Consider the following 15,556-nt stretch of genomic DNA (forward strand, 5'->3'; position numbering starts at 1 on the left):
TGCAGTAAAGCGACTTCCCTCCGCGTGGATCCATTCAGGGTATTATGGGAAGGAGGCTATGGGGAAGCACCAGAATTGACTCTTAGGATTCATCATGTGATAAGAGCACAGTATCCCCTGCCTAGTTTAGAGTCGGGTGCCCAGAATTCCTGAGTACCTTTAGCCAGGCCAGTACAAATGAAGCCCACATGGGAATAGGGGCCCCAGGAGCTGCCTTGTGCCTTTAGTTTTTCAGTGGCATCTCACAGTAGCACAAATTAGACAGCTCTGATTAGCCCATTATACAGATGGGAGGCATCTACTTCCAGACAAGGGCTGATAGCGCAGGATTATTAAGTGAGTGGTTTGAGGCAGTTTCTGGTTCTGGGGCTCTGGGCTTTTGTCCCCACCCCTCTTCCTGCCTCCAGGGACCAGACTGGCGCCGAGCAGGGGCAACTGCAACATGTCGCCTGCTGGGCCCCCGACCTGCCCTTGGCCTCTGCCCCGACCCTGTCCCGCCTGGGTGGAAGCCCTAGCTCAGCCCGCGGCTTGCAACTCCCACCCGGCTGTTCTCTCGCATTAGTTGGCTCTCCTGCCCCCTGAGCCCGCCCCACAGCCCCTCCGCCCCGCCCCGCCCCGCCCCTCTGAGCTGCTACTTAGTCGGTCCGAAGGCAGAGGCTTCCAAGGTAGAAGCTGGATCCGGCTGCCGGGAAGTTGCCAGCACACGAGTGGCGCGAGGCGAGGCTTCCACGTGCGAGCCTGCTCTGCCACCCCGCCCTCTCCGAGCTCTGAGCCTGAGGACTCTCTCTCCAGGGACGATACCTGCCTCCTGCAGAGGCACTAGCTGTGGCCAGGACGTCCACGCGCAGCCGCCTGCCTCTGGATCTCGCTTCAGGTCTCTCTCCTTTTGTTCTCTCCTGGGGTAGGGAGGGATGGGGCCGGGTCAGCTCCTACAAGACTCACCGAGGCCCATCACCTCGGTGACCCCGTTCTCTTGGTCTTCCTGGCCATAGAAGAGATCCAGGCCTTGAACCCAACTTCTCCACACATCTAAAGGCGAAGTTGGGGAGTGATGGAAACCAGAGCAAGTGAGAAAGTCAGAAAGGGGGTGTGGAGGGAACTGGTCTTAGTCCTCCTAGCACCTCAGAAAAAGCCTTCATTCAGGAGGCAGCTAGACTAACCCACCCAGCTATCTTCTGGGGTTCACACGAACTCCATTTAAGCGGGGCAGAGAGCAGAGCCCTAGCGGCAGCAACCTAGGGTCTTTTTCCTGGGGCACCTTCCTTGGTCTTCTCACTGTGGGTGGAAGGCGAGGAGAGAAGCAGGAGGTAGAGGAATGTCCCTGAGGGGACACTGGGCGCCTGCCCTCAGGACAGGGACTGATTTCCCATCTCAGTAGCCTGGTCCACGCTGCAGGAGTAGAGACAAACTTGCACTCACTCCGCGTCTTGCCTCTACAGCACTTGCTGTCCGACGTGCAGAAGTGCCGATCGCTGCGCGACCATGGAAAGACTAGGGCGATCAAGCCTGTGGCTGCGCCAGGAGCTGTCGTCCCCGCGCCCGCAGATTCTGCTGCTGGACTGCCGCAGCCAGGAGCTGTATGAATCGGCGCGCGTCTGCGGGGCGCTGAATGTGTCCCTGCCCTCGCTGATGCTGCGCCGCCTGCGGAGAGGGAGTCTGTCGGTGCGGTCGCTCTTGCCTGGGCCACCGCTGCAGCCTCCTCCCCCTGCTCCTGTGCTCCTGTACGACCAGGGTAGTGGCCTGTGCCTGCCTGGAGATGCCGGGGCCGATGTTTGTGCTGGGGCCGAGGCCCGAGTCGGGGCCGAGGTCGGGGCCGAGGTCGGGGCCGGAGCTGAGGTCGGGGCCGGAGCTGAGGTCGGGGCCGAAGCCGGGGCCGAAGCCGGGACTGAAGCCGGGGCCGAAGCCGAAGCCGAGACCGAAGAATGGGATGCTGACTCGGTGCTGGGCATCATGCTCCAGAAGCTACGGGAAGAAGGCTACCTGGCCTACTATCTACAGGGTAAGTGAGGGCCAGTGGGCTGAGAGAGGGTACAGGCCTGGAGTGGCCTCGGGACAGGAGAATAGGTCCTGCCTTCCCAGGAGAATTTCATAATTACTTTATCCTTTGGCAAACTCCATCTTACTTTGTCTAAAATGTAGCTAAGATTCTCCCTCCCAATGACCTGGCAGACAGCTTTTGGAAAGGCAGACCTGAGCATGACCTTGGACAAGTCGATCATCCTTCCAAGCTCTTTTATAAGTCTGGAATATGAGGAGAATTGACACGAGGCAACCTGGTTCACAGGATGCTGCCTAGGGCAAGCGACTACATTGGGCACGTAACCATCCAGAGAATAGCCACAAGTGCTGAGTGAGGGTGGAAACATGTCCACCAGACACCACACCACCTGTAGAGCTCCAGTATAGATGAATCTGCTGGTTTTTGCGTTGCCTTTGGCAATATCTGCAACACCCCCTTCCTCCTGGACTGTGTAGAGTCAGCTCCATAGCCCCAGCCTGGGATACCTGGCTGCCCAGAAGGCTGTATTAGCAAAATATCCCCCTTCTCTCCTGACAGGTGGCTTCAGCAAATTCCAGGCCGAGTGTCCTCACCTGTGTGAAACCGGCTTCAGTGGTCTAGCTGGTCCAAGTGTGGCCAGAGGGCCTAACCCAGTGCCTGTGGTGGGGCTGGGCGGTCTGTGCTTGAGCTCTGATTTCTCTGATGCCGAATCGGAGGCTGACCGCGAATCTGGGAGCTGTGGCACCACATCCCCTCCATCTGGGCAGCTACCACCTGTCCCAGTCCAGATCCTACCCAATCTCTACCTAGGCAGTGCCCAAGATTCAGCTAACTTGGACTGCCTGGGCAAGCTTAACATCTGCTATATCCTCAATGTCACCCCTAATCTCCCTAACCTCTTTGAGAAGAATGGTGACTTCCACTACAAGCAGATCCCCATCTCTGACCACTGGAGCCAGAATCTGTCCCAGTTCTTTCCAGAGGCCATTGAATTTATTGGTGAGTCCTCCCTAACCCACCCCCCACCTGTCCCCACCCACCTGTCTCTCTCCCTGTCTCCACCCACCAAACTGACTCCCTGTCAGTCTTCTGTTACTTACCCTCTCCTCTAAGGGAATTCTTGCCTTCCTGCCCAGCTTAGCAGAGCCCTCATGACACTTGGGGAGGTACAGGTCAACTCCCAGTGAAACTTCCCAAATATGGTCTAGGAAGAGTGGGGAGACTGTAATGATGCCCCCAGAAATTCACTTAGCTTTGGCCTCACTCATGCTGACCCTTGGGGGCGTCTGTCCTGCTTTACCTAGACGAGGCCTTGTCTCAGAACTGTGGAGTGCTCGTCCACTGCCTGGCGGGGGTCAGCCGCTCTGTCACCGTCACCGTGGCCTACCTCATGCAGAAGCTTCACATCTCACTTAATGATGCCTACGACTTGGTCAAGCGGAAGAAGTCTAACATCTCACCCAACTTCAACTTCATGAGGCAGCTGCTAGACTTTGAGAGAAGTCTGCACCTAGAAGAGAATCGTTCTGAGGAGCAGGGCAGTGGGGGAACAGAGTCCACTGTCTCAGACCCACTTTCTTACTTTACTACCCCTACCAGCACCAGTGATGGGGTCTTTGAGCTAGACCTCACATAAAGCCCTATGAGGCTGCTGGGCTGGTCCCTACCTGTGACCCCTTGTATTAGCAGGGATGGGATGCAACCATAAGCAGGGGGAGGGGGGAAGGGAAAGCTCAATACCTCATGAGGGGGTGGTGGAGCCAGGCAGGAATAGAGCAGAAACCTGCCCTACCCACTTGGGGCCAGCCCCAGATTCTATTACATGTGCCTATGGGTGGGCCCATGGCTATGGGCCTAACCCGCACTGCTTTAAGGTGGACCACGCTCCAAAACCTGCCTCTTCTTCGACTGTTACTCAATTCTTTCAGGGTGAGAGTGGGGCTTCTTATCCAAGAGACTATTGCAGATTACTGTCTGCTGCCTGGACCCTGGCCCTTCTTGCTGTTTCCTCTTCAGGAAGATCATGTCACACTTTGCCATAGGGACCTGCTCTCAGTTCCTTCCCTGTCCCCAAATGTCCACCTGTGGGAAAAGGCCTCACTACTCTCACTGGTGTCATCTCCTTACTGCTGTTCTGACTAGGGCTTAAACTTCATGGAGCTTTGAGATGTGGACCCAGAAACACAATGGCTGCTCTTGGCATCCACAAGGGGCAGCCTCTTGGGGTTGCTTTTCGCTGGGTAGTGTCACATGGGAAGGCATGGACCTGGGAGCTAATGGGCAGAATCCTAGCCACACATCTGGTGCCCTGACTGTTTCTTTCCTCCTCCCCCAGATGTCTTGACAGGATCACTGAGACTCTTTGTGACTGAGGGTGGTCAAACTGCCACCAGAGGAGATGGGGTCTCAGAGTGAGAGCTGAGGGAGAAGGAGAGAAGGATGAAGGCCTCAATTTTGCTGCTGTGTGTCTCACACAGCCACTGTTGGTTTGGGGGGCAGGGAAGGGGCCAAGCTGCAGACACACACATGGTCATTTATTGCAGTCCACACCCCTTTGTAGACAGTGTGTGTGTGTGTTCACACATGCACACTAGCACACTCACATACTCAGCCTGGGACTGGCAGTACCTGTGGCAGCAGGACCATCTTGTCTTTGAACCTGGAAAGGATTGTGCTTATTTGTTTTTGTAATTCACATCATAATCACCTTCTTTAATTGTTCCTCCTGAATAAATGGTTTATATAAGATATGGTGTAGAGACGCTGCTGCTTCTTGGGCTCCTAGGGGGAAAGGAGGGAGAGGAAAGGGAAGCCTGCCCTTCATCCATTCATCATTTCCTACCAATGTACAATGCCTATTGGCTACCAGGTTACTCACAACGCATTTGAACTCCTATTCTAGCACATGCTTCAGGGACTGGGGTACAACAGTGAATCAAACATGAAGAAGCTGCATGTTTAGAGCCTCATTTCCAAAGGGGAATGTGATGTAGCGTGTGGCCAGTGTCACAATGACAGTAGGGAATCAAATACCCCAAATCAGTCATGAAGTTGCAAGTGAATCCCCAAGCTGTGAGTCAAAGTGGCCTGTGTATTATACTGAGGGTGACCAGGACTTTAACAGGGAAAGGTATGGGCTTTTTATACCATACAATGTGGAATCAAAGCTGCGCAAACCTGGGCAAGGGGAGGGAGAGCCCTAAGGTGGGGTGTTCAGAAGTGTTAAGTAGAGCCTACATCATTGGGTCACCTAAGTTTCAGGTAGGGCTCCTCTCAACACTGCCAGTGCCTTCACACTGCAGCTGGCAGGCCTGGGAAGCTGTTTTGAAGGCTTAAAGAAGACAAAGGCAGCAGACGGTGGGTAGGGAGCATGTTTAGGGGAGAATGTAATGGAGGCTTGGCTCTTTTAGTTGGTTTCCAGTCCACACTACAAGTACCTGAGGCAATATGCTTGCAGAGAGAGAGAAAAGATTGATTTTGGGTTCACATTTCAGAGTTCCAAACCATGGCTGATTGGCCCCTTCACTCTGGGCCTATGGCAAGGCAGCATCAAATAGGGAGAGTGTGTAGTGAAACACAATTGGACAATTCATTAGCAAGATGGGAAAGAGAAGAAGGGACTGAGATCCCCAAACACCACTCAAGAGGACATCTCCCCTCCCCCTGGGCTCCATTTCCCAGTAGTAGCACCACCTGAGGGACTAAGCCCTTTAAATATGGGCATTCAATATCCCAACTGCAGCAATGGACTCAGGAATAGCAAGATGTTTAAGTTGCACTCCTGGTCCAAAAGCCCTGAAATGTGGGTGAAATTTAAAACCCTGTGACCAAATGGCTGAGCTTGTAAGAAAATAAGCAAAAAGTTCTGAGAAAAAAAAAAAAAAAAAACAGTGAGGATGGCCTGGGACACAGCCTACGACCAGGAGCCAGGAGCCTCCCATACCTGTTAGTGAATAAAACTATGAGATTTTTCTCCCCACCCTTTCTGGCAGGGGGAAATGAAGCTCTGGCTGGCTTCAGATTCACTGAGTTCACTGTGAGGCTGAGTATGTCTTTGAGTTTCTGATCCTCTTGTTTCCACCTCCCAAGTGCCAGAATTATAGGCAAGTACTACCACCACACCAGGGAAAGTGCTGTGGCAGGTCACTAAACTTATGGTAATTTGTGACAGCATCAAGCAAATGTAATAGGTGACCTTGACAGATACCCCTACAGAAACAAATGAGTATGAATGCTTATCTTGAACTTAGATTGGGCCAAAGTTGAGTGAAAATAAAATGTCACCCCCTGATTACCAGGGGAAAAGAATCACAATAACGATCTCCTGTGGTGTAGTAGTGAAGTGGTAGGGAGAGGCCATTTTTTACAGTGTTCTGTGTGTCTTGGGGAGCCTGTACCCCTGACCTATGCTTCTCAGATTTTGTCTCCCCAAAGGTGAGGTAAGATGACCATAGAGGATTCCCTTTCCAGGTCCACCCACCCCTGCCACAGACTTCAATAAAGCCCAGCAAGGCAGACTCTGTCTTTGTGAAGCTTCTCCTGAGGACAGGCCTTGTTAAAAAATAGAATGCTTTGGATAAGTTTTTAAATGTGCAGGTTTTCTTCCCCAGCCAGCATCATGAGCTTGTTCTTTATGTGAGTCCTACAAGGCTTCTAAAGAGAAAGCCCCCAAGAGCATGCAATTGTGCAAGTTTTAATAGTTTGGCCTCTCCAATCTGAGCCTCTGTGATTCAAGCAATTTCTGTGTAGCAGGTCTTCAATCATCCTGGGTGGCTCCTGGGTTCCTTGGGTTAGTGTTTGTGCCTGCTCCATTCCAACCTGGTGAGGATGGCTGATGGAGTGCTTTGTTTTTCAGTTGCTTTGGCTTTGTTTAGCATGGTGAAGACTTCCTAACTCCTTCTGCAATGAACCACACACTAGTTTTCTAGGGCAACTTCTAGAAAGAATACAGAGTACACTAATTCCAGACTATAAGAGGAAAACATGAATGGTGAAAGAAAAGTCTCTGTTAATGCAGAAGTCAAGAGAGAAATGAAGAAACAGGAACAGTGGAATAAATAAAAAGCATAAAATAAGATGACAGCATTAATCATCCAAAGTGTGAAACTGGATATATAAAGAATGAGAAAGAAAAACAAACTGTTGATGACTTTTCCTGGGGAAGATAGGAATAAACATGTATTCACCACCAAACAAGAAATCAAAGAAACAATTCTACCCAACTCTAGCTTAGTAAACCAATCAGTTTATTGGACTTATTTACAGGGGTATTGGTGAGGAGTTACTTACAAGAGCGTAATGACTCAAAGGCAGCTGCATCACCAAAAAGCCTATCTTAGCATGGGTAAACAACTCATGAAATCTCTGTCTCTGGAGTCCCTGAACAACTTGCAGGCCGCTTGGCCTACTGGAGAGTCTCTCCTCAGACAATGTTTGCTACTGAGGCTAAAGAGATGTCAGTGAGTAACTCTTGCAGAGGACTTGGGTTAAGTACCCATATCAGGCAGCTCACAACCACCTGTAACTTCAGTTCCAGGGGAACCAATGTACTCTTCTGGCTTCCAAGAACACTTGCATGCATGTGGTACACATACATACACTCAGGCCCACACACATATACATAAAATAAAAATTAAAAAAAATAAATAAATCTTTGGCTGGGCAGTGGTGTCACCTGCCTTTAATCTAACCACTTGTGAAGCAGAGACAGATGGCTCTCTGAGTTCAAAGTCAGCTTGGTCTACAGAGGAAGTTCCAGGACAGCCAAGGCTACACACAGAGAAGCCCTGGCTAGGAAAAAAATGTCTTTGGGGAACAAAATGAAAAAAAATTGCTTATTGCTTACATAATCTTGGGGCAGGCCCATGTGAATCTTGTTTCAAGAGCTTCCTGAGCCTTCTAGGTTTTATAAACTTCCTGAGCTTTATAAGTTATCTTAGTCCTCTTGGGGGAATGTTTCTATTAAGAGGAAATAGCTACACTAAACAGGCAGAATAAATATTTTAAAAAACCAAAGATTAAATACTTTCAAAGTTTTATGAAGCTAGGTGCAGTGGTGTAAACCTATAATCCCAGCACTCAGGAGGTAGAAGCAGGCAGATCTCCGTGTGTTTGAGGCAAGCCTGGTCTACAAAGTGAGTCCAGTACAGTCAAGACTACACAGGGAGCCTCAAAAAAAAAAAAAAGTGTAACACTCATTTTAAAAGTATTTTATTTGGGGTTCCTTAAAGCCCCTCCCTTCCAACCACCAATGCTAGGTAGGAGAGAGAAGATTAGTAGGGAGAAGGGTTGCAGATCTCTTTACTTCTCCCGGCTGTTTAGGGTTGATGGGTTCTTTTGGGATTACATTAATCTCCATCAGTAGTAGATGCAGCCAGCAGTCACCTCTAAGCCACTGTGTTGAAACCTTTGTTTCTCTCTGTCTGTCTCCAAGCTGCCACACCACCAGTCTCTGATCTCTCCAAACTGCCAGTTGACACATGTCACGACCATATGCCACACCTTCTCGTTCTGGGTTCTCATATTTATACCCCTCACAGTCCTAGACCACCCCGTCTCTGTGCTGCACAAGGCAGACCATTACCAGCAGACAATGACCATGCCCCGCATGAGACAGTTATCAGCTGTCCACAAACTAAAACTGAAATTAAAATCCCACACTTGGAATTAAAACAAAAACATATTTACATAGCTGGGTGTGGTGGCCCACACCTGTAGTCCCAGCACTCAGGAAGGCAGAGGCAGGTGAATCTCTGTAAATTTGAGACCAGCCTGGTTTACAGAGCAAGTCTAGAACAACCAAGGGTACACAGAGAAACCCTGTCTGGAGAAACTATAAATAAATAAATAGATAAATAAATAAAGCCATATTTACATAACATAACTGACTTTTCAAAGAAGCCAAAACTTCCATTACAAAAAAGTTTTATGAAAAATAATCAGATGGAAGAAATTCAATAAACCTTACTCAGAAAAACTAAGTATCAGTCAATGTTTCAGTATAAAGTCATTTCTTCCACAGGTTAATAATGAGGAAAAGAGGTGAATTTAGGTCACAGTTTTAGAAATTTAAATTTAAAGCAGAAAGAACATAAAAAAGACCCTCAGGAAAGGGCCACGACTTAGCTAAATCACCTCAGAGCATAGATGATAGCAATGGCACGAGTGACTATCACATCTCAATACAGAAACAGAGGAACTATGGGGAACTGTGTGCCTTTCTCATTTTATAACAGCACATCCTAGAACTCAAGGGTCACACAAAACTGCTTCCCAGGAGTACACCCCAAATGACCTTAGCACCTCTCACAGGCTCTGCCACTTAAAGGGGCCACCTCCTTCCAGTCCTGCCACCCTGGAGTCCAAGTCTTTCAACCCATAAACCTTTGAGGGAGACACAATTTAACTGTAACCCAATCATAGCAAACACAAAGAGAGCCACTCATAGATACTTCACAGTCACCGTATAAAGACAAAGCTACACAAATTGAGAAATAGCAAGAGAGAAAAGGACCCCAAAAGGCAATTAAACACCTGACATCTGGTCAGATACAAAGTATGCCAGAAGGCAGCAGAATGATATATTCAGAGTGCAGAAAAAGAAACAGTATTATCAAACAAAAAGTCCACAAACCTGACTTTAAAAACTAAAAGTTTATGGCTGCAGATGGAGCTCAGTTGTTTAGAGTGCTTGTCCAGCAAGCACAAAGCTCTGATTCTCATTCCCAACACTGCATCCAACCATTCTCTGAAATGTGTTTCCCGCTTTTTCCAAAGATTTTATTTTGTTTTTATTGATTTATATATGTGAAAACATATTTGTGAATACCTGTGAGACTAGAAGATGGTGTCAGATTCCCTAGAGTCAGTTGTGATCTCAGCACTCTAAGTTATTTTGCTGTAACAGGTCTCCCTTCCTATCTTCTTGGGCTCAAATCAATGTTCCAGCTAGTTCAGAGGTTGGCAAGAACACTGTTCATGACTTGCTACCAGCCAGCTTCTCATTGTGTCCTCACATCACATCTCTTCAGTATGTGCCTGTAGAGAAACACAGCAAGTGAACTCTCTGGTGTTTCTTCTAAGGACACTAATATTATCAGATAGTGGTCCCATCCTGATTACTTCATTAATTACTTCCTTACAGGCCCAGTTTCCAAGTATTAGAATTAGAATTCTAATGACAAGTAGAATTTCAACACATGAATTGAGAGCAAACCCATTTGGTCCATCACAACCTACAGATTATCTAATGATTCAATGATATCATCTCTGCCAAAACTCTGGCTGCCCTTTTTTTCAGAAATTGACAAACCGGTGTTAAGAATGCAAAAAATCTTAGAGTAGACAGAACGATTTTGAAAAGGACAAAGTTGGAGGACTCTCACATCCTGATTTCAAAACATATCACATAGCTACAATAATTCATGTACTATAATACCTTAATCCCCGCACTCAGGAAGCAGAGGTAGGAGGATCTCTGTGAGTTCAAGGCCAGCCTAGTCTACATAGTGAGTTCCAGGACTGTCAAAGCTACATAGTGAGTCACCACCTCAAAAAAAAAAAATGAGAAAGAGAAAGAATAGTGCCAGGACAACTTGACAAACTATGTAAAAGAAGAAAGTTGCAGACTGGGAAGATAGTTCTGTACATAAGGGTGCTTGCTCTGGAAGTATGAGGACCTGAGTTCAAATCCTCACCACTCATATTAAATGCCTGGCATGACTGCATGTGCGTATAACCCCATTGGTGGATGAGCACAGACATGTAGATTCTCAGTGTTCAATGGCCTGCCAGCCTATCCAAAATGGTGAGCATTTGGTTCGAAAGAAACCCATTCTCAAGGCTAAAAGATAGACAATGATAGAAGATGTACAAGACACTGCTCTGACCACCTGTACATTCACATACATACACTATACAAACATCACACACACAGACACACAAAGTTCAGTAACAATTTCATCTCACTTGAAACTCCATCTTGGAAGGAAGTTTGTTCATTAGGATTCAGGAAGTTCTAAAAGGAGGCTCTTCCTTAAGACTTAGGAAGTAAACAACCCGGAGTCTGCAGAAGTCCCTGAAACTTACTATTTCCACGAGGCCCCGCCCTTTCCAAGTTTATATATACAGTAGGAGGACTGCTAAGGAGACATTCTCTGAACCACTGAGCTGAAACATGTGCAGAGATGTTCGGAGTTCCTTCGTTCATCTGTTCTCACCAATTCTGAGGTAGCTTTTGGAGATGCAGTTATCTTTGATTTCTCCATGTTCCTGTAAGTGACCCTTCACCCATACTCTTACAAGTAAGCCTAACAAACTCATTAATTCATTAAGCTAAACTTTAGCTTTATGTTTGCTTTGGTCTGTCAGCAGTTCCCCTGTCTTGGGAGAGAAGACATTTGTTCACTTGTCCCAAGGAAAAAGTATCACACAACATATGCACACACACGTGCACGCACAAGTAATTGGATCCTAATGTCAAGTGGCATAGAAAAATCAACTCAAAATATATTAAAAACAAAAATGAAGAAATTAAACTACTGCTGTGGGGTGCTGGCCTCAGCATGATATGGCATTACCATCTTGAAATCAGAGCAGCTGTGATTACAGCAAGAGAGTGTCAAGACTGGGACCCCCAATGTTCCCTCTTGAAAGTGGTTATCTGGCTCATGAGGTCCATTGGTTCCAACCTTCCCCAAGGATATATAAATAGTTCTCAATTTCTAAAGGAGGAAAAGGCCTTCAGTAGTACAGCTCCTGGCAAGTTACCCATGGTCCTTAGGTAACCCATCACCTACGCTCTTGTAAGTAATCCCAAATAAATGTACTGGTCCCATGGTGGAATGATTTCTTTGGTTTGTTAGTGCCTTATTTGGAGTGAATATGTGCTTATCCACGTATTCCCAAAAAGCTAACACAACAACCACTTAAAAGAAAATATGAGCATCAATTTTGTAATCAGGATTAGACAATAGTTCTTTTTTGTTTTGTTTTTCGGACAGGTTTACTCTTTGAAGCCTTGGCTGATCTTGACTCACTTTGTAGACCAGGCTGGCCTCTAATTCACAGAGATCTGCCTGCCTCTGCCTCCCAGATTGCAAAGATTACAGGTGTGGGCCACCTCACCCACCCTACACAATATTTCTTTACATATGACTGTATAGGTATGTCCTCCAAACTGAAATATTCCCTCCTGGAGAGAGGAGGGAAGGTCATGTAACTTATTTGGTTCAGGAAAATAAGGACATTTCTAAGGCTTTAAGAGCTCAAAAATTTACAAGATTCTTTCCCCAAGATTAGAAAAGCAGTAAACAACTGTAAGCCAAGCTGCTAGCAAATTGTGCAGGAAGCTCCAGGGATGTAGTTTTCATGAGTCATCCATCATCTGTGCTGGGATAGGCTTTGCAGAGATACAGCTGTCTTTGAGTCACCCATGTTCCTGTAAGTAACCCTTCACCTGTGCTCCTGTAAGGAACACCAGTCAACTCGGCAGTTCACTGAGCTACAGTTGATGGAATCGTTTCTTTGGTCTGTCATCAGTGGTCTGAGATGAACAGACATTTGTTCATATTTCTCCAGGAGAAGTCAGACAACATATATTGTGAGCACAGGAAACCAAAGAAAACTATTGGAGTTTATCACAAGTTTAAAACATTTGTGCAGCAAAGAGTAAAATGATAGCCCACACAGTGGGAGAAAAGACTTACAAATTACAGATCTACTGACTAGAAAATATAAAGAACTCATTAACAAAAAAGACAAATGACTCAAAAATGAACAAGAAGAAGATCAGAAGTCCAATGTTAGGTAGACTCAGATACGTAAGTCATGAACAGTATGTCCAATGAAAGGCCCTGCCTCAAATACACACACACACACACACACACACAGACTAATAAATACATGAAAATATGTATATAACATAAATGATCATCAAAGAAATGCAAATTAAAGCCCAGAAAATATCCTTGAATGACTAGGGATGAGTAACCACTAATGGGTATAGGGTTTCCTTTTGTAATAATTAGACATCAGTGATGATTGTGAAACTTATTAAACTGTACATGATAGTGGGGCTGAGGGTGAGGCAGTAACTCATGTATCCCAGGCTGAGTGCTAGGATTACAGGCCTAGGCAACCATGCCTAGACAAAATTTACACTTTAAGGGATGAATTTTGTACTGTGAGTGAATTCTATCCCAATAAAAAAATTTTTTTTTAAAATTTTCAGACAGGGTCTCAATGTATAGACCTAGTTGGCTAGAACTCCTAGGTTGACCAGGATGTCCCTGAAATCCCAGAGATCTGACTGCCTCTGCTTCCCAGAAGCTGGAATTAGAGACCTGCACCACCACACTCAGCTTATGTTTTTAAGATTTATTTTAATTTATGTGTATTAGTTTGCCCTCATGTATGTATGTATACCACATACATGGCTGGCACTCTTGGAGGCCAGAAGAGGGTGTTGGATCCCTTGGAACTGGAGTTATTGTGAATCAGCTGTGCGTACTAGAAACTGAACCTGTGTCTTCTGCAAGGGCAGCAAGTCCTCTTAACAACTATGCAATCTTTCCAGCCCAATAAAAAATTTTAATATTGGAAGAAAAAGGATTTTTTGTTTGCTTGCATTTTTTCCACAGGGTTTCTCTGTGTATCCTTGGCTATCCTAAACTCACTTTGTAGACCAGACTGACCCCGAACCCTGCCTTTGTCTTCCAAGTGCTGGGACAGGAGTGTGCCACCACTGCCTGGCTAGGGTGAGGTTTTAATATTGTTCAAATGGCCATATCAGGTTGAATATATTGAAAAGTATTTTAAAGAGGTACTTTTGTTGAGCTGGCAAAATGCCTCTATTTGTGTGTGATCCCCATAACACATCCTTTGGGCATACACCTGGCAGGAAGGAACTTGTGGCTATATTGCCAACTCAGTCACTGTCAGTCCACAGGGCCTTCATCCATAGCTCTTTCCTGGGTTCTTGACCACATCCTTGGCTCACCCATGACGAATTTCTGCTCTTCCCTTGATAGGACACCTCCACTGAGTCCCACTTTAGCTAAACGTTCTCTGTGTTATTTGCCTTTTTCCTCATGTGCACCCTCAAATGTCTGTTTCCGAGTCACCATTCCTATTCCACTTCTAGGCTATTCTTCACCCTGAGCTCTAGAAGGATCTTCTAGGGTCCAGATCTTATCCCTACCCCTACTGCTATTGGAAGATTTCCCTGGTTTCTATTTAACAGGACATTAAATGAAGACACAGAGGATGGTTAACAGTTACACAAAATCTTTTAAAGTCAAAACTGAAATCTACCCTCTCTCCTTGGAAACACTGATAAGAGGGGCTTGAGAGAACTCTCTGTTTCTTAATTTACCCAATCCTTACGTCCCAAGCAAGCCCCCTCCCTCACACAGAAGCAGGCAGGATGATTTAGGGTGAAAGAACAGTTTTAAGATTCTCACTCTGCCGCAGGCTGTTTGACCTTTGCTCAGTTACTAAGCTTTTCTGTGCCTCAGTTTTCCCACATTGATAATAAGGATGTTGATAATGAAAGCAGCTACCTTGTTCACAGGTGAGTTCTTTTTTTGTTTGTTTGTTTGTTTTTTGTTTTTGTTTGTTTTAGGGGTTATTTCATGTTTTTGTTTTTTGTTTTGTGTAGCTCTGGCTGTCCTGGACTCACTTTGTAGACCAGGCTGGACTCAAACTCATAGCCTCTGCTTCCCTGAGTGCTGGGATTACAGATGTGTGCCACCATGCCAGGCTCACAGGAGAGCTTTAAGTGAATACACATGAAGCTTTCCAAAGCCCGGCATAAGGTAAATGCTTAATAAAGAGTCATTGTCAGCTTCCTTCTTATTACAAGAGAGAATCCTTCCATAAATCTTAGCTCTAAAGCTAGGTACATATTTGCTAAGAGGAGGGTAAAGAGTGAGTTTTTTTTTTTTTTTCTCTACTTTGGATCCATTGGGCATCTCGAATTCACCATATCCAAAAATGTTCTTACTACCTCTCCCCCAAAGCCATCCCAGCTGAAATTTCTCCACATTTGTTGCCAAGGCCGTCCACCCAACTCCTAAAGAGCTCCCATCTCAGGTTGGAGATGAAGGTCTGTTAGCAGAGTGCTTGCTCCCCAGCACCACATCACCTGGAATTCCAGCACTCAAGAAGTTAAAGGCCAGCCATGGCCACATAGCAAGTATCAGGCTAGTCAGGCTTACTACATGACATTCAGTCTCAAAACAACAATAAAACCAGCTCATATCTGTCCCCTGTGTGGCCCTACAAGTTGAGCTTCTCTGAAACCTCTTCCATTCAGTTTTGTTCCAAGACAGAGCATGAGCCCTATTTGGCCAAGATCTGGTGAGGCAATGTTTTCTTGTTATACCCACAAGTGCTGACTGTCCCTGAAAGGCTGGACTCAGCTCCTGATTCACAGCACCTGACTTTTATAGCCTAGCTCTCACCCCAAACTGGACAAGAATGCTGCTTCTGCAGCATTCTGTCCCCTTCCGGGTTTTGGTGTGGCTCCTTCCTCTGTCATAGAGCCTCAGTGCCTAA

The 15,556-nt window shown here is 46.4% G+C and overlaps 1 protein-coding gene across 1 annotated transcript; it reads left to right on the top strand.

The window, feature by feature from the left end:
- Positions 1-678: 678 nt before the first annotated feature.
- Positions 679-4,747, top strand: Dusp9 (dual specificity phosphatase 9). The gene is made up of 4 exons (XM_021656403.2): positions 679-874; positions 1,440-1,999; positions 2,558-2,998; positions 3,304-4,747. The coding sequence occupies exons 2-4, from the start codon at positions 1,483-1,485 to the stop codon at positions 3,633-3,635; spliced, it is 1,290 nt and encodes a 429-aa protein (XP_021512078.1). The 5' UTR covers positions 679-874; positions 1,440-1,482; the 3' UTR covers positions 3,636-4,747.
- Positions 4,748-15,556: the final 10,809 nt, after the last annotated feature.

Source organism: Meriones unguiculatus, chromosome X, assembly GCF_030254825.1.
Source record: "Meriones unguiculatus strain TT.TT164.6M chromosome X, Bangor_MerUng_6.1, whole genome shotgun sequence".
NCBI classification, from domain to species: domain Eukaryota; kingdom Metazoa; phylum Chordata; class Mammalia; order Rodentia; family Muridae; genus Meriones; species Meriones unguiculatus.